Source organism: Sander vitreus, chromosome 16 (assembly GCF_031162955.1).
Source record: "Sander vitreus isolate 19-12246 chromosome 16, sanVit1, whole genome shotgun sequence".
Taxonomy (NCBI): Eukaryota; Metazoa; Chordata; class Actinopteri; order Perciformes; family Percidae; genus Sander; species Sander vitreus.
Window position 1 is genome coordinate 25,218,101 of NC_135870.1, and position 16,225 is coordinate 25,234,325.

The 16,225-nt window shown below is 42.0% G+C and overlaps 1 protein-coding gene across 4 annotated transcripts in view; it reads left to right on the forward strand.

The window, feature by feature from the left end:
- The window catches only part of sh3bp2 (SH3-domain binding protein 2), a 38,966-nt gene that overhangs the window by 7,570 nt on the left and 15,171 nt on the right, over positions 1–16,225 (forward strand). The window contains exon 1 of one of the 4 annotated variants that reach the window (XM_078271106.1): positions 2,384–2,771. The exons of 1 other annotated variant lie outside the window; for it this stretch is intronic. In XM_078271106.1, the coding sequence (XP_078127232.1) occupies positions 2,671–2,771 (101 nt within the window). In that variant the 5' untranslated portion in view covers positions 2,384–2,670. Of the gene's footprint in view, positions 1–2,383; positions 2,772–13,859; positions 14,143–16,225 lie in introns of those variants that run through there. 2 more of the 4 variants (XM_078271105.1, XM_078271104.1) reach the window with 2 other exon arrangements.

Below are 16,225 nucleotides of genomic sequence, written 5' to 3' on the forward strand. Positions count from 1 at the left end.
AGTGTGTATGAGGACAAGGGCACAGGGAAGTTGTTAGAAACAGTCTAGGCCACTTGCAGTACACATTTCAGATTTCCGAACTAGAAAGTAATCCTGCAACCTCACACAGGACCAGCTATGTTTCAGATCATATAATGTGTATATGTATATATATATATATATATACATACATATACACTCGACAACATTATAAACGCAACACTTTTGTTTTTGCCCCATTTTTTGTGAGCTGAACTCAAAGATCTAAGATTTTTTCTATGTACACAAAAGGCCTATTTCTCTCAAATATTGTTCACAGATCTGTCTAAATCTGTGTTAGTGAGCACTTCTTTTTTGCCGAGAAAATCCATCCACCTCACAGGTGTGGCATATCAAGATGCTGATTAGACAGCAGGATTATTGCACAGGTGTGCCTTAGGCTGGCCATAATAAAAGGCCACTCTAAAATGTGCAGTTTTTCTGTATTGGGGGGGGGGGTCCGGTGGGGTCCAAAAACCAGTCAGTAAGAAGTTGCTGGATATTGGCAGGACCTGGAACACGCTGTCGTATACGCCGATCCAGAGCATCCGAAACATGCTCAATGGGTGACATGTCCGGTGAGTATGCTGGCCATGCGAGAACTGGGATGCTTTCAGCTTCCAGGAATTGTGTACAGATCCTTGCAACATGGGGCCGTGCATTATCATGCTGCAACATGAGGTGATGGTCGTGGATGAATGGCACAACAATGGGCCTCAGGATCTCGTCACGGTATCTCTGCATTCAAAATGCCATCAATAAAATGCACCTGTGTTCGTTGTCCATAACATACGCCTGACCATACCATAACCCCACCGCCACCATGGGCCACTCGATCCACAACGTTGACATCAGCAAGCCTCTCACCCACATGAAGCCATACACGCTGTCTGCCATCTGCCCTGTACAGTGTAAACCGGGATTCATCCGTGAAGAGAACACCTCTCCAAAGTGCCACACGCCATCGAATGTGAGCATTTGCCCACTCAAGTCGGTTACGACGACGAACTGCAGTCAGGTCGAGACCCCGATGAGGACGACGAGCATGCAGATGAGCTTCCCTGAGATGGTTTCTTACAGTTTGTGCAGAAATTCAATGGTTATGCAAACCGATTGTTGCAGCAGCTGTCCAGGTGGCTGGTCTCAGACAATCTTGGTCTTGGAAGATGCTGGATATTGAGGTCCTGGGCTGGTGTGGTGTGGTTACACTGACTGGGCTGACTTAGGGTGACTAAGGGTGATTAAGGCTGAGTTGGAGATGATCATTCATGCTTTCATTTCCTCTTATTTAGATTACTGCAACAGTCTTTTTACTTGTTTGAGTAAGAAGGAGCATTACCGTCTCCAGGCTGTTCAGAACTCGGCTGCAAGGCTTTTAACTCACATTAACAAAAGAGCACACACCACGCCTGTTTTAGCAGCACTTCACTGGTTACTAGTCCAGTATAGAATTCAATTTAAAATCCTGGTCCTTACTTTTAGAGCCCTGCATGGTCAAGTTCCTACCTACATATCTGACTTGATTCAGCTTCACACTCCCACCCGGAGTCTGAGGTCATTAGGTCACAGGCTATTAGTGGTTCCTCACACTCATTTTAAAACTAGAGGGGACCGATCTTTGTTATGTTTTCTATTTGTATTTAATTTTCTTGTATTTTAATTTGTTGCACTGTATTACATTTTATTGTGAAGCACTTTGTGATTTTTTTTTATCTGTGAAATGTGCTATATAAATAAACTTTACTTTACTTTACTTTACACTTGGTCTGCGGTTGTGAGGCCAGTTGGATGTACTGCCAAATTCCCTGAAACCGCCTCTGGAGACGACTTATGGTAGAGAAATGAACATTCAATTCACAGGCAACAACTCTGGTGGACATTCCTGCAGTCAGCATGCCAATTGCACGCTCCCTCAAAACTTGCGTCATCTGTGGCATTGTGCTGTGTGATAAAACTGCACATTTTAGAGAGGCCTAATATTTGACAGAAATAAGCCTTTTATGTACATAGAAAAAGTCTTAGATCTTTGAGTTCAGCTCATACGAAATGGGGGCAAAAACAAAAGTGTTGCGTTTATAATTTTGTTGAGTGTATATATATATATATATTTACACATAGATGTATGTGTGTGTGTGTACTTGACCTCTGTATTGTTCCATCTTAGGGGATGGAAAGTCCCAAAGCCTCTTTCTCAGGTCCTTTGTGTCCGAGTGTGTGTGTGTGTGTGTGTGTGTGCGTGCAAGGTGTGGGTTGTATCCGGCAGCCAACCACATACCAGCTCTGAGAAAGCAGGAAGGAACATGTCGCAGCCAGTCGACCAATGAGAAGCCTGGGCTGGAGGAAGAGGCCCCTTCAGGGAAACCACTGGCAATGTATTAGGGGTTCAGAGAGCCAACAGACTTCCTAACCAACACGACTGATTGTTCTATCTCCCCGTCTATTTGAAGTCACTCTTTTCGTCTTTCACTCCATCTTTTTTTTTTTTTTTCATTTATCGGTATCCTTGCTTTCTTCCTTCCAAATCGAACCAGCCCTTAAATCTCGAATCCGTGTCTCTATACCATTCTGCTCTCCATTCAACCGTGCATCCGTCCTCTGTCGGTCCACGCGGCTGAAAAGTATGGTGGTACATTGCGCCGTGCTGCCGCCCTCATGTCCGCCGACATGTCCGCCCTGTCCATGAGGAAGAAGAAGTCGTTTGCGCGGAGCTCAAAGCCCACCAGGATATGTAGTCGGGAACACAGGGACGTCATGTAAGTTCAGACTCTGTCTTCATTTTCCGTGAGCCTGGCACACTTTGTCTTGTTGACTTCATCTTTTGTTGTCTGTCTCGTCTCGGCTGTCGACTTTTTGTGACTAAATGTATGTATGTGTTCCCAGATAAGTTGACTCGAGGTTGTCCTTACCTGTCTTGTTTAAGTGATCAGTTTTACAACAACTTGAGCCTGATAGAATGTCGTACGCATTTTCTCATGACCCATTTGATGTAGAGGCATTTTGACAGCTTTCAAATATCTCAAAACATTCATAAGCAATGTCCATTGTATTTCAAGCAGACTAGACAGCAATACCAAGATTGTACTGTCTACACGCTATCTCTGTGCAGCCAAGCAGTATGACACACTGTTAAAAAAGAAGAGAATGGAGATGTAATAGGCATAATTGATCTACTGCAGCAGAGCAGAGAGGCAAACACGTTATATTGAATGAGCAGAGATGTAGACTTGAGACTTGGTGACTTGGACTCGAGTCGACTCGAGTCACCGTTTTGTTGACTGTTTTTTTGCGACCTGACAAAAAATAAATGACTTGAGACCCGACTTGGACTTGGTAAGTTAATGACTCAAGACATTAAGGTGCTGTTAGGTGCGGTATCTAAAAAAAATGTATGTAAAAGCTCTACCAAACACTCTACCAGTGATGACTGTGATTAATGTACAGTTTAACACTTATTTTAACAAACATTATATCACTTACAGCACCTTTTTAAATAGTAGGTGGAAATAAGAAATCCATATACCTACCCAAAGAGCTCGATCTGTCAAATAAATATGCACACGCCAATTCCAATGAAGTTGGGATGTTTTGTATACAATGATTTGCAAATTTTCCAACATATATTCAACTGAGTACACTACAAAGACAAGACATTTAATGTTCAAACTGATCAACTTTACTATTGTTTTTGCAAATATTCACTCATTTTGAATGTGATGCCTGCAACACGTTCCAAAAAAGCTGGGACATGGGCAACAAAAGACTGGGATTTCAAATTGTTTTTGGAAATCATGGACGTTATGTCCTCCGGTCCAAAGAGGAAAAGGACCATCCAGATTGTTATCAGCGCAAAATTCAAAAGCCAGCAGCTGTGATGGTATGGGGGTGTGTTAGTGCCCATGGCATGGGGAACTTGCACATCTGTGAAGGCACCATTAATGCTGAAAGGTACATACAGGGTTTTGGAGCAACATATGCTGCCATCCAAGCAAAGTCTTTTTCAGGGACGTCCCTGCTTATTTTAGCAAGTCAATGCCAAGCTGCATTCTGCACATGTTACAACAGAGTGACTTCTTTGTAAAAGTAGACTAGACTGGCCTGCCTGCAGACAGGCCTCTGTCTCAGCTTTTTTGGATGTGTTGCAGGCATCAAATTCAAAATGAGTGAATATAATATATTGTCTTTGTAGTGTATTCAATTGAATATAGGTTAAAAAGGATTTGCAAATCATTGTATTCTGTTTTTTATTTTATTTTTAGTTTACACAGCGTCCCAACTTCATTGGAATTGGGGTTTGTAGATGCACCAAGTTGAATGTTTAAATGTGTGATGTTGTAGTCTGGCTGTCAGTATTTCACAGTTTAAAAAGTGATAGGGAGGGAATGTGAAATAAATAAATGCTAATTTGTTTTGGCTTTGATTACATTAATTTCACTAAATTCATTGTCATACTTTTTGTACTAGTTATACAAACTAGCCAATCATTTTATTAGATGTCCTTTCTCTTTATAAAGACTAGAGATGGTCCGATACCATTTTTTTGCTTCCCGATACCAATTCCGATACCTGAACTTGCGTATCGGCCGATACCGAGTACTGATCCGATACCAGTGTGTCATATATTTGATTATGTTTCAACAACTGTATACTACTATCCCTGTATGGATGTGATATGATTTGTTGTCGGTCTGGCTCAGGTTAAACTCTTTATGAAACATGAACAAACACAAACAATGAACGCCACAGAACTTTCTTTTTTTATCCAGTTTGACAGTCAGTTATAACAGAAAAAGAACATAAATAAACTACTTTAACGTAGATTTTCTTTAGGGCTTTATTACGTGGTATCGGACCGGTGCATAAACTCCAGTACTTCCCGATAGCGATACCAGCGTTTAAGGCAGTATCGGAGGCGATACCGATACTGGTATCGGTATCGGAACATCTCTAATAAAGACCAGATACTACAGGTTAGAGTGCTTGACTTGCCTTAACTAAGGACTTGACTTGGCTTGACATAACCTGTGACTTGACTTGCACAAAAAAGATAACTGGAGACTTGCTCAAGACTTGGACCAAATGACATGAGACTTACTTAGGACTTGAGCAAAGATAACTTGGTCACATCACTGTGAATGAGGCCTGAATACAGAGATTGAATATGATGTAACCACATTGCAAAGCACATTATTACGCACACAAATAGGTTGTGCAGTAGGTCACGTCCTATTTTTTGGATGTTTCAGATGCTAGTCAATTTGTGAATACAGTCTTAATTTGTGCCTTGTTCTGCCCAGTTTAATCCAAAAGGACTTGTTAACTGAAGATCAGAAACCATAAGAGAAAGTTCACAGGTTTGGTTCCCACTAGAGAGGCAAACTTGTTTGTCATTTTGGGCAGAAAGTTGACATCTGTGATAATTTTTCCAAAGATTTTGAATTGAGAACACTGTGTGACCAAATCAGTCAGTAAAATACAAAGTGCCAATGTCACAAATGAGGTTTGGTTTGGTTTGCATATGCAGCAAACACTTGAATAGCTACACAAAGCATGATGCAGGCATCAGACATAAATCACGGTTATCTGGTGTTCTTCTCCTCAGAGACACATAGATTTTATTTTCCAGTAGCGATGAGACTCGCCGATGGTGCTCCAGTCACGTCACCTGTCAGTTGCCAGGGTAATTCCTCAGCAGGGTTTTTTGTCAGAGACAGAGAAGAGAAAAGGGAGCATTTACAGGAAATGTGTTCTCATTCTCGACCCTGTGTCGGGGGGGGTGGGCATACAGTGGGCATACAGCTCTCGCTCTCTCTTGCTGCCTCTGATTCTCTCTCTACCTCTCTCTTCCTCCTTATACATATCTCTCTTTCCAAGTCATACAGCAACTCATACAGTATGATTTCTTATCTTTGTAGAGTGTCTCTCTCTCTCTCTCTCTCTCTCTCTCTCTCTCTCTCTCGCTCTTAATTCCTAGCCGTTATGGAAGTGTGACAGTTCCTCTGTAGTGTAATGGCCATATTTGGACACAGGAAGTGTGTCTGCTCAGCTGCAGCCGAATGACGACTTCAGGAAATCCTTGTATCAAAAAAGACAGTTTATCTGTGTGTGTGTGTGTGTGTAAAGTATTAAGTTAACTTTCGGTTTCTGTTCTGTTTTTGTTGTTTTGATAAGGAACGAGCAACAATATGTCTAAATCTTGTATGTTAATTTCCACCAATCAGATGACACCAGCAGCACGAGGTACTAGGAATAGACAGATTATCGGCCCTGGTCGATTATCGGGGCCGTTTTTTGGCCGTTTGCAGATTATCTGTAACAGCGTTTTATTTGCCTGATAACCGATAAAGTTAACCAATTAAAAAGTGTTCTACTTTGGCTCGGCTACAGCTCTGTGTCTGTCCCTCTGCTTCGGTTCCACTTACCACTGAGTCTGACTTATCTTCTTAAATTTACCTTTTAGGGAATTTGCATAAAACCGATCCCCCATGTGTTTTATATCGAAATGTTCAGAACAAACTCAGCTTTTGCAACAAAAACAATCAATATTGGCATTTTCAATAGCATACAAAAATTCAAAGTCATTGTTCTGACTTGTTGATGGTTTGTTCATGTTTACAGTGTGCAACGATCCGTCACAGCCCTGTTAATCATTCACCTGGACAAATAAACTAATCAGTTTACATAAACCTCTCTGAAAATACTACTCTCAGTTTCTATTCATGCATTCACACAGTGGAGGAACCGTTGTGGTCAGTCATCAAGGGGAACAGGAAGCAAACGCAGCTCTGTATGAGAGTTTCTCATCCTGAGCAGGACAGACATTTCTCTGCGTGTGCTGCAGCTCGGACAGCGGTTCACTTACGGCCATTCCATCTGCTCGTGGTGGTGTGTTTGCATGTGTGTTTCTGGGAGGCAGTGGGTGCTTGATGATCAGGTCTGAGCCTAAAACACACACTTTCCTCGTAGCACAGAAAGGTCATTGGTTATCCGCAAATACCAGGCAGCTGTTGTAATCTGTGTCATACCATTGCAGATGTTGAGGTAGCATGTACACATGTAAATTGAAATATATTTTGACCCACAAATAACCGTACAAACAATTAGACCATGCTGCCAAACAGAACAACTCAACAGAATACAACAACAAATGTGTGAAATACCCTACGACAGTTGGGAGATTCTGTGCACTCCACTTCATCAGTGGATTGAGTTTGCTCCATTTTCATGGCAACGGATCTGCTGATTAATGATCCTGCTCACAGTTACATGCTATTTTAGAAATCAAATCCAGGACCTCAGGGTTACTGAGAAGTCTGTCTGTTTATTAAAAAAAACACGTCATTTCAGACTTAGCAAGAAATCTGCTTGTGTTCTTCAGTATTCACATTGTGTTGTTTATGATGATGCTTTTCAGTTGCAATCTGTGTTTAGTGGACTTTTTTCACCCCGGGTTTTGCCTCGTGGGCACACACGCACAGGCTGTCCTAATCCCTTGATTAGTGGAGGTTGTCTATGGGACCGTTTGGATTTTCTTAAAGCTATAGTGCGTAGTTTCTGTCGCCCCCATGAGGAATTCTAAGTAATGACAACAACACTGTTGGTGCATCCACATGACGCAAGCCTTTGGTGATCGCGCACCGCCCCCACCCCTTTTTCACGCAGTTGCTTGTAGCATTTATCCTGACAAATCAAGGAGGACACAGAGGATAAAAAAAAAAAAATGGACTCTTCAGAAGAGGTAATTATCTTGTAATTTGTATGTCCTTATCATCTTCAACGCTGAACGTTGCTAAAACGCATCACTCAAGCTGCTGCGCGCGAAAGTCGCTGGACTACACCATTTTGTAAACATAGCCATACTAAGAAATACAGAGAGAGTTGTGTGGAGCTGATAGTCTTAATTAGCTTTGTATCAACTCATCTGGCAATGGCTTGTAACACGTCCATTAATATAAAATAATTGCACATTATAGCTTTAAGTAGGTATGTATGAGTTACTTATCCATAGTCAGTGTATTACCTACAGTAGATGGCGAGAGCCTAAAACAATTGACATCAGTTTAAGTGTAAGTTCTATTCAGAATATTTTCCCTGCTTTACTGTCAGACAGCGTTTTACCACAGGGGACTGAAGCCTTATCTATGCTCTCTTCTAAGCCATCAGAGTCTTCTGACAAAAAAACATTTTTTACCACCAGGACACGGGAGTTGCTAGGCTACCGCTGCCTCAATTGATTAGTTTGTTTATGTTATTTGTACGACTTTGGTGTTTTTAAAGGACAAATCCGGCACAAAATGAACCTAGGGGTTAATAACACATGTGTACCGAGTCGACCGTTCTCTGGGATTTGTTTTCATGCTAATCGAATGTGACCAGTTTTAGCGCAAACTGCTAATTAGCTTATAACGCTAGTCGTCGGGGCAGAGAGTAAAGTAAAAAGAAATCGCTATTTCTATACCACTAACAAGGCTCAAAATAGCACCACACTTCCACGGTACCATAAGGAGGGTCCCTACATGTAAACTGAAGCATTGAGAACTTTGTAAGTGTACAGACAGTTTATTAAAAAGATATTTTATAAATACAGTACTGTTCACTATACAGGCAGGCACTATCTTGGGAAAACAATCACGACCAGTCGAATGACGAACGCCGTGCTTGAGCTATGTTACTGCTCACGGGTTATACGGTGTTCGTTCCCAAGATGGCGCCCGCATGTATACGTGAACGGTACTGTCTTTATAAACTATCTTTTTAATAAACTGTCTGTACACTTACAAAGTTCTCAATGCTTCAGTTTACATGTAGGGACCCTCATTATGCTACCGTGGAAGTGTGGTGCTATTTTGAGCCTTGTTAGTGTTATAGAAATAGCGATTTCTTTTTACTTTACTCTCTGCCCCGACGACTAGCGTTATAAGCTAATCAGCGGTTTGCGCTAAAACTGGTCACATTCGATTAGCATGAAAACAAATCCCAGAGAACGGTCGACTCGGTACACGTGTTATTAACCCCTAGGTTCATTTTGCCAGCGGTAGACTAGCAACACCTGTGTTCTGTGAGGTAAAATACTGTGGGTTTTTTTCTTCAATGGAGTCTGGTGGCTTTAAACAGAGTATAGATAACGGTTTCAGTTCCTAGCGGGACAGGGCTGTCTGACGCCTAAACTAATTTACTTTTTTTTTTAAGGTGGGCTAAAATACGTTTAGCTGCTGCCCCTATCCACAGCAGTACATTGCTTTGCTTCTGTGCCAGTACTCCTGTCTGCTAATACACCGACTATAAAAGAGTACCCAGGTTCCAAAATTAACTTTTTTGTCCACCAGCCAAATGGCTAGTGAATGATCAAATTTTACCAGCCACTCAATAGATTACCATTGTTTTTTTGGGCTGGTTGGTGAAGCAAATCTACCAGCCACTTGCATATTTTACCAGCAGTTGGCTGTTAGATGGTGCTAATTTTGGACTCTGTAAAGTACCTCATACAACTCCACTTCAAAAAAATCTGAGCTACTACTTTTAAGGAAAAACTGCAGACTCTATCCGGGGTGCCCATCACTACTGTACATGTTGTGATGGTAAAAGAACCGATGACAGGATTTGAATATAATATGCTTCCAAAAGGATCAGGTTTGTTTGTTTGTACAAAATGTCCTTTTCAATCTAATTTCACCCAGTTTTTCCAAAATATGTGACTAGCAAATGACCACTTTGGCAGACTAAAGGCACAACGCCTCCCAAAACCAGCAAGATGTGATGCAGGCTACAGTCCAGGCCTGACAGAACAACAGCAGGGAAGAGCGTGCTGTTTGTCTGTAGATCACAGACTTAAGACAGCCACTGACTGCAAAAGTTTCTGACACCAAATATGTATATAGACTGTGTACAACAAGGCTACACTCTTCACCTAATATGGATGGAAACATCCTTAAATTAGAACTTAAAGTTAGAACTTTAACCTTTACATACATCTAAATGTATTGTATTATCTTGCCTCTATCATGTTGTAATGGGGAAGTTCAACAAGAATATGTCCTGCGACATGATTCATCAGGGATTTTTTATCTCACAGTTGCACTAGTTTCATCTTCTGTTTCTGTGGTCAGTCCAAGGGCGTAAATCCCAGGGGTCATCTAAGGGTTGACCCCCCCCTCGAAATATCAGTAAAACAATGCTGCGTATTGTAAATAACATAATGATGTATACTTTATAATATCTGTGAAAATGCTTTTTGAGTTTAGAAACATTTTGAGTCCCCCCTCCCTTGCCTCACAGTGGTTTGGTCCACTGCCTGCTGTACATCAGGATCTGCACTAGACACACAGTCACATCGGGTAGTGACAGGAGTGTAGTAAGTAGGCGGTTCAAGGCTATTATTAAACATCGGATGAAGTTATTCTTTTCTCAAATAGAAATGATGCTGAGTAATTAATGAATTAGTCATGACAAAAAAGTTTGCTATGCTAGTGTAATATAACGTAACATTACCTAGCTTGTTTAATAGCTTGTTGGATAGAAATGCACCCACTACAACTAACGTTATCACAGCGATAAGCCTAACGTTATGTGTGTGAACTGATATTAGGGTTAATATTGAAGATCTACAGTTGTGTTTTGCTGAATATGAAGTTAAGTGGCTGATCAGATAAATATATATCCTCTGTCCCAGACGAAACCTAATATTTATGTGGAGGACGCAAGATCATTTTATAATTATAATATGACCGCGTGGTGAACCTATGAACCTAACTCATATTTAGACATCTGACGTTAAAGATTTGTGGTGTTGTTGCCCACATAAAATGACAGAGAAAAGAAAAACAGACATAAGTCCTCATATCAAGACAATTTGGTAACATCTTTATAAGAATGGGTGCTTATGGAAATAGCCTACTAACGTCACTATGTTACAGGCAAAGGAGACAGAAAGAACTGAGGGACAGGGAGACAAGGGACAGTCAGGTGTAGAGTCTCAGGGAGACCAGGGACAGTCAGGTGTAGAGTCTCAGGGAGACCAGGGACAGTCAGGTGTAGAGTCTCAGGTAAGTGTGTTGAGCTCAGTTCATATTTTGGAGGTGTGTGTCTGTCAGGGTGAGCAGATGAGCTTTACCAGTGGCTCACTAATTTACATTATGATCAGCTAATTTAACAAGTGTACAAAAGCATTGTATTTCTTTCACATGGGGAAGCTTTTTCAAAAGAAGTCATTATGTTTTAAGGTATTTTTGTGGCTTGATTGTAAACAACTTAGAAATAAATACATGGTTTTAAAGAAGAATATTTTGGTCAATTTAGTCAGCTTTTTCATTGAATCGAGAGAAGCACTGAAAAGAAGGATAATGGTACAGTCTCCATGCTACACTAATGATAGTATTAAGGCTTTCATCTGGGTACACACGTCCTCTACGAGTATAATTGTGGCTGTATTATATGTGTCCCCTTCAAAAATTGCTCTTCAGAAATTGTTTATTGTCCCCCCCTACTGTTAGATCAGCCCATGGGTCAGTCCATTGTTCACTGTGAGAGACGAGCACTTTACAGACTTACCTCTTTACTACTACATCCTTTTTCACAGCAGTCCGATAACGGAGGCATCATGCTTGGGTTGTTTTGCGGCCTTCTGCAGACGTAGCCTCTCAGATAGGATCAGAGTAGTCTATATCCACGACGTCCCTCTTTTCGGCCCTTTGTACCTTCCGCTTTCTCAAGTGTTGGAATTCTAAATGTTGTTCTCCCATCCCGGAAGGCTGTGTGGACTAGCCAGACCCTCCTCCGCAGCGCTGTGGAGGAAGGTCTGGCAAAGCGAGACTAGAATCTGAGGGATGGGGACCTGTTGTCAACGTGTGTTGTTGATTTCTGTAGTGTAGCAGCTTCCTTGCTGTATTCACATTTGTCCTGTATCCGTTTTAGGCTTTCATTGGTTCAGATGATCACAGTTATTATTTTTTTTAAAACCCAGAGGATTATGCCCTTATGTTGGTTAAATTCCCACCCCAACACCTGTCAGTCATCTAAACTTTTAAACGTTTTTTTTCTGATCCTGTTACATTTAGTTGCGTCTGCTCTTCAGCCACTAAACTTACTTTTCCATAAAATGGACTCACAACATCACATAATAGCCCTGAAAACACAGTGTGAAGGGGACTTTAAATCCCTGTTGAGCCCAGACATTGTTTTACGTTGTGTGTGTGTGTGTGTGTGTGTGTGTGTGTGTGTGTGTGTGTGTGTGTGTGTGTGTGTGTGTATGTCTAGGGAGCTCCTGTGCTTCCCTTCCGGACAAACTCTGCTGCTCTCTGATTAGCATCTCTGTCTGATTAACCTCTGCAGAGTTCAGGATGGGGACCTTTAAATGAACTAACGATGTCCCTCGTGTGTCTGCCTGTTCTGTCACCCGAGCACATCTTTTTCCTCTATCTGTGGGAAAGGGACCAATGTTGAAACGTGTAGAGTTGCAGGCCACTTCCTCTAGAAAACAGGAAAATGCTGAGTGCAGTCAGTGTCATCATGTTGCTTCAGTGTCGTCCGCTAGCTGTGTGTCTGCTCAGCTGGAGCCAAATGACGACTTCAGGAAATCCTTGTATCAAAAAAGACACAGTTTATCTGTGTGTGTGTGTGTGTGTGTGTGTGTGTGTGTGTGTGTGTGTGTGTTGTGGCCTGCGTTCACTGGTTAGTCTGTAACTAAAAACTCAGTGACATTATGACAGATGTCCATGACAGAAAATCATGTGAGAGGTCACTGAGATTACCGAAGACGGGGCTAAAATTCATACCTGGAATTTAAGTGTGTGTGTGTGTGTGTGTGCGTGTGTGTGCGTGCGTGCGTGCGTGTGTGTGTGTGTGTGTGTGTGTGTGTGGCCTGCGTGCGGCCTGCGTGCGCTTGTTATCAGTATACAAATGATAACCTTTGGGTCCTTTTGAAGTCCTCACACACACACACACACACACACACACACATACACACAAACTACAGGGCACCCAGGGGTCAGAAACTAGCAGCAGCTCCACCCTAGTTATGTATTGTGTCTTACATCAGGCAGGTTTTTCGCCTCCATTTTATTTATTTTTTCTCACGCCCTCCTTCTACGACAGAAACTACGCACTCTAGCTTTAAAATGAAAGTGTTTGGTTGAATTTCTTTGAGCAGGGTTTAAGAACAGACGCATTGATTGCCATGACATTTATTATTTATTTATTCAGCTCCATTTAAGTAAGTGTTCTTAGTGAGCCCGGTCATATTAGAGCAGCGCTGTATAGTTCATCCACTCGTGCAAAATCGGTGGTGCTGGAAGCTTGGTGATAAAGTGACTACAACATTTAACTGTCAGATAGCAAGCTAACAACCTGCCAGTCACTGCATGTCAAGGTCCCTTCACGCATAGAACAGGTGGAGAGGCAGATTAGTTTCAGTACACTGAGTAGAAAACCATTCCTGCAGGGTTTTATCTCTGTGAAATGGAGTGGATTTTGGCAAGAAGTCCTGATAAATATTGAGGTTAATTATTGCTAAGTGCGCGCACACACACACACACACACACACACACACACACACACACCTCCTCCCTTCTCCCTCTGAGGTCAGCAGATGCTGTTGATAGACTGGAAGTTACACATTAGAGGATGAAGAACTTCACTTGGGATGTTTATGTTGACTACTGCTATCTCCGTCACACACACTCACACACACACACACACACACTCACACACACTCACACACACACACACACACACACACCCACACACACACACACACAAAGCCTTGAACGCCTAAGTAGGCTGCACTATCTCCGTTTAAATGTGTGCTATGTGCAAGGGAGGGCGAGAGAGATAAACATCATCAAAGGCAGCCAGAGCGAGAGAGACTGAGAAAGAGAGATCATCAGAGAGAGAAATGAAAAGGGAGTGGGATCAGAGGAGGCTGAAAAGCAGACAAAAAAACCCTCTCAGTTTGGATCTGATGAGACGCAACAGTGAACCCACTGAGGACAGAAAGAGAAGGAGTTTGAGTCTATTGGTCGTCTCTGTCATGGACCTGCTGCCGGCGTTAGCGTCCACAGTGTTAGCCTCCGCAGTCAGCCTGCTGAGGGACAGCGCTGCTGTTCAGAGCATCAACAGGAGGCTCAACAGGAGGTAGGCAACGCCTGAGCATGTCTGGATGACTTTCTAAAGAAAAAAAAGAGTTTTGAGACTGAGATATATGAAGTAACTGTCCATAGCATCAGCCAATAAATCCTTTTTTCTGATTCTGGCTAGCTCCATGCGTCCAATCACTTTATCCATTTATAATAATGACGACTGGAATTCTGGAAACTCAACTGCATGCTTCAACTCTGTGTTCATGATAAGCATATAGAGTGAATACACACACCCAGTGGTGGAATGTAACTAACTTAGTACATTTACTCAAGTACTGTACTTATAAGTACAAATTTGAGGTACTACTTTTTAATGCCATTTTCTACTTCTACTCCGTTACATTTCAGAGAGAAATATTGTACTTTTTACTCCACTACATTCATCTGACAGCTTTAGTTACTTTACAAATTAAGATTTTTACACACGAAACACATGTAGTTAATTAAATATGACGTTTTATTACAAATTAAACTACCCAACAATATATCGGCCTACAAGTCCAGCTGAAATGATCAGACCATTAAACACATAGTTGCTGTTTGGATCGTTTCCAGTTTCTAAAATGTGACGATTTTTCGGCATTAAGTACTTTTACTTTTATTACTTTTAAGTAAATTTTCCTGACGATACTTACAAACTTATACTTAAGTAGCATTTTCAATGCAGGACTTTTACTTGTAACAGAGTATTTTTCCAGTGTGGTATTAGTACTTTCACTGAAGTAAAGGATCTGAATACTTCTTCCACCACTGCACACCGCATACAGTTCAAACCCCTGATGAGTGGATCATCCATGAACTGTATATCATAAGATGTTGCATGGTGGCTCAGTGGTTAGCACTGCTGCCTCACAGCAAGTAGGCACTGCTAAGTACTGGTGTGGATCCCCGGGCAGGGCAGGGTCTTTCTGTGTGGAGTGTGCCTCTTCTCCATCGGGTTTCTGTGGGTTTCCTCCCACCATAAAGACATGCATAGGAACTCCTGCCATTACCCTTCCCTTAGTCTCGCTTTGCCAGACCTTTCTCCACCGCCGCGCTGCGGAGGAGGGTCTGGCTAGTCCACACAGCATTCCAGGATGGGAGAAAAACATGCTCTGGTTGGGGTCAGCCCTATGTTCCCACAGCCCAATGGTCCCACAGCCCTATGTTCCCACATTTCTAAAGAATTTTTTTTTTCCACTGAAAATTAGGCCCTATGTTCCCACAGACCTATGTTCCCACATTTCTAGGACATTTTCAAAATGAGGTCTTGTGCTCCTATGTTTCCCTTCAAGGGTTAGGGTGGGTTAGAGGTTAGGCGAACATAGGGCTTAATTTTGGAAAAAGATCTTAGAAATGTGGGAACATAGGCACACTCCCCTCTGGTTTATTGGCATTTCTTTAAACCAATCACAATCGTCTTGGGCGGTGCAAAGCACCATGAAAAGCTGCAGTGCCTCTGCAAAATAGCCTCGGGAAGGAACTTGTTTTGGTGGAACATGTGGACGTTCAAAAGTTGTTTTAGTCGTGCAACAGAAAACGTTGAGGATATAGGCTACCTCTCCCTTCACTTAGGTACTGGCATTACAACTGGAGAACCCCAGGCACCGGACTATGGCAGCCATAGCCACTGCTCCTCATTAGTTAGGGTTAGGGTTAATTGCAGAGACGAAGATGAAAACAAGTCAGTTCAGATTTTTGTTTTGTTTTTGAGAGGGAGAGAGAGATTATGTGGGCACGTTGTGTTGGGTCTGAATGTGTCTGACGGTGTGATCTCGGGTTGAGGACTTTAAATTAACAACCAAACATTTCCAGTTTCAATCCCGGTTAACTCCCATGTGGGACAGCCTGAAATAATACAGCACAGCCTCACAGGGGCCTGTAAGGAGGTATACAGTATAAGTAAGTTTGCACCTTGTCATAGCACAAATATCTATCATACACGATACGATAAGAAGCCTATATTGTCATGATTTGACAATGTATCAACGAAATTGCAAATGCCCCTCCCAGCGGTGCTTAAAAGAAACTATATTGCACACATCCGTATAAAGAAGATAAAAACAAGAACATTCATCATAAAACGGCCGTTAGGTTGT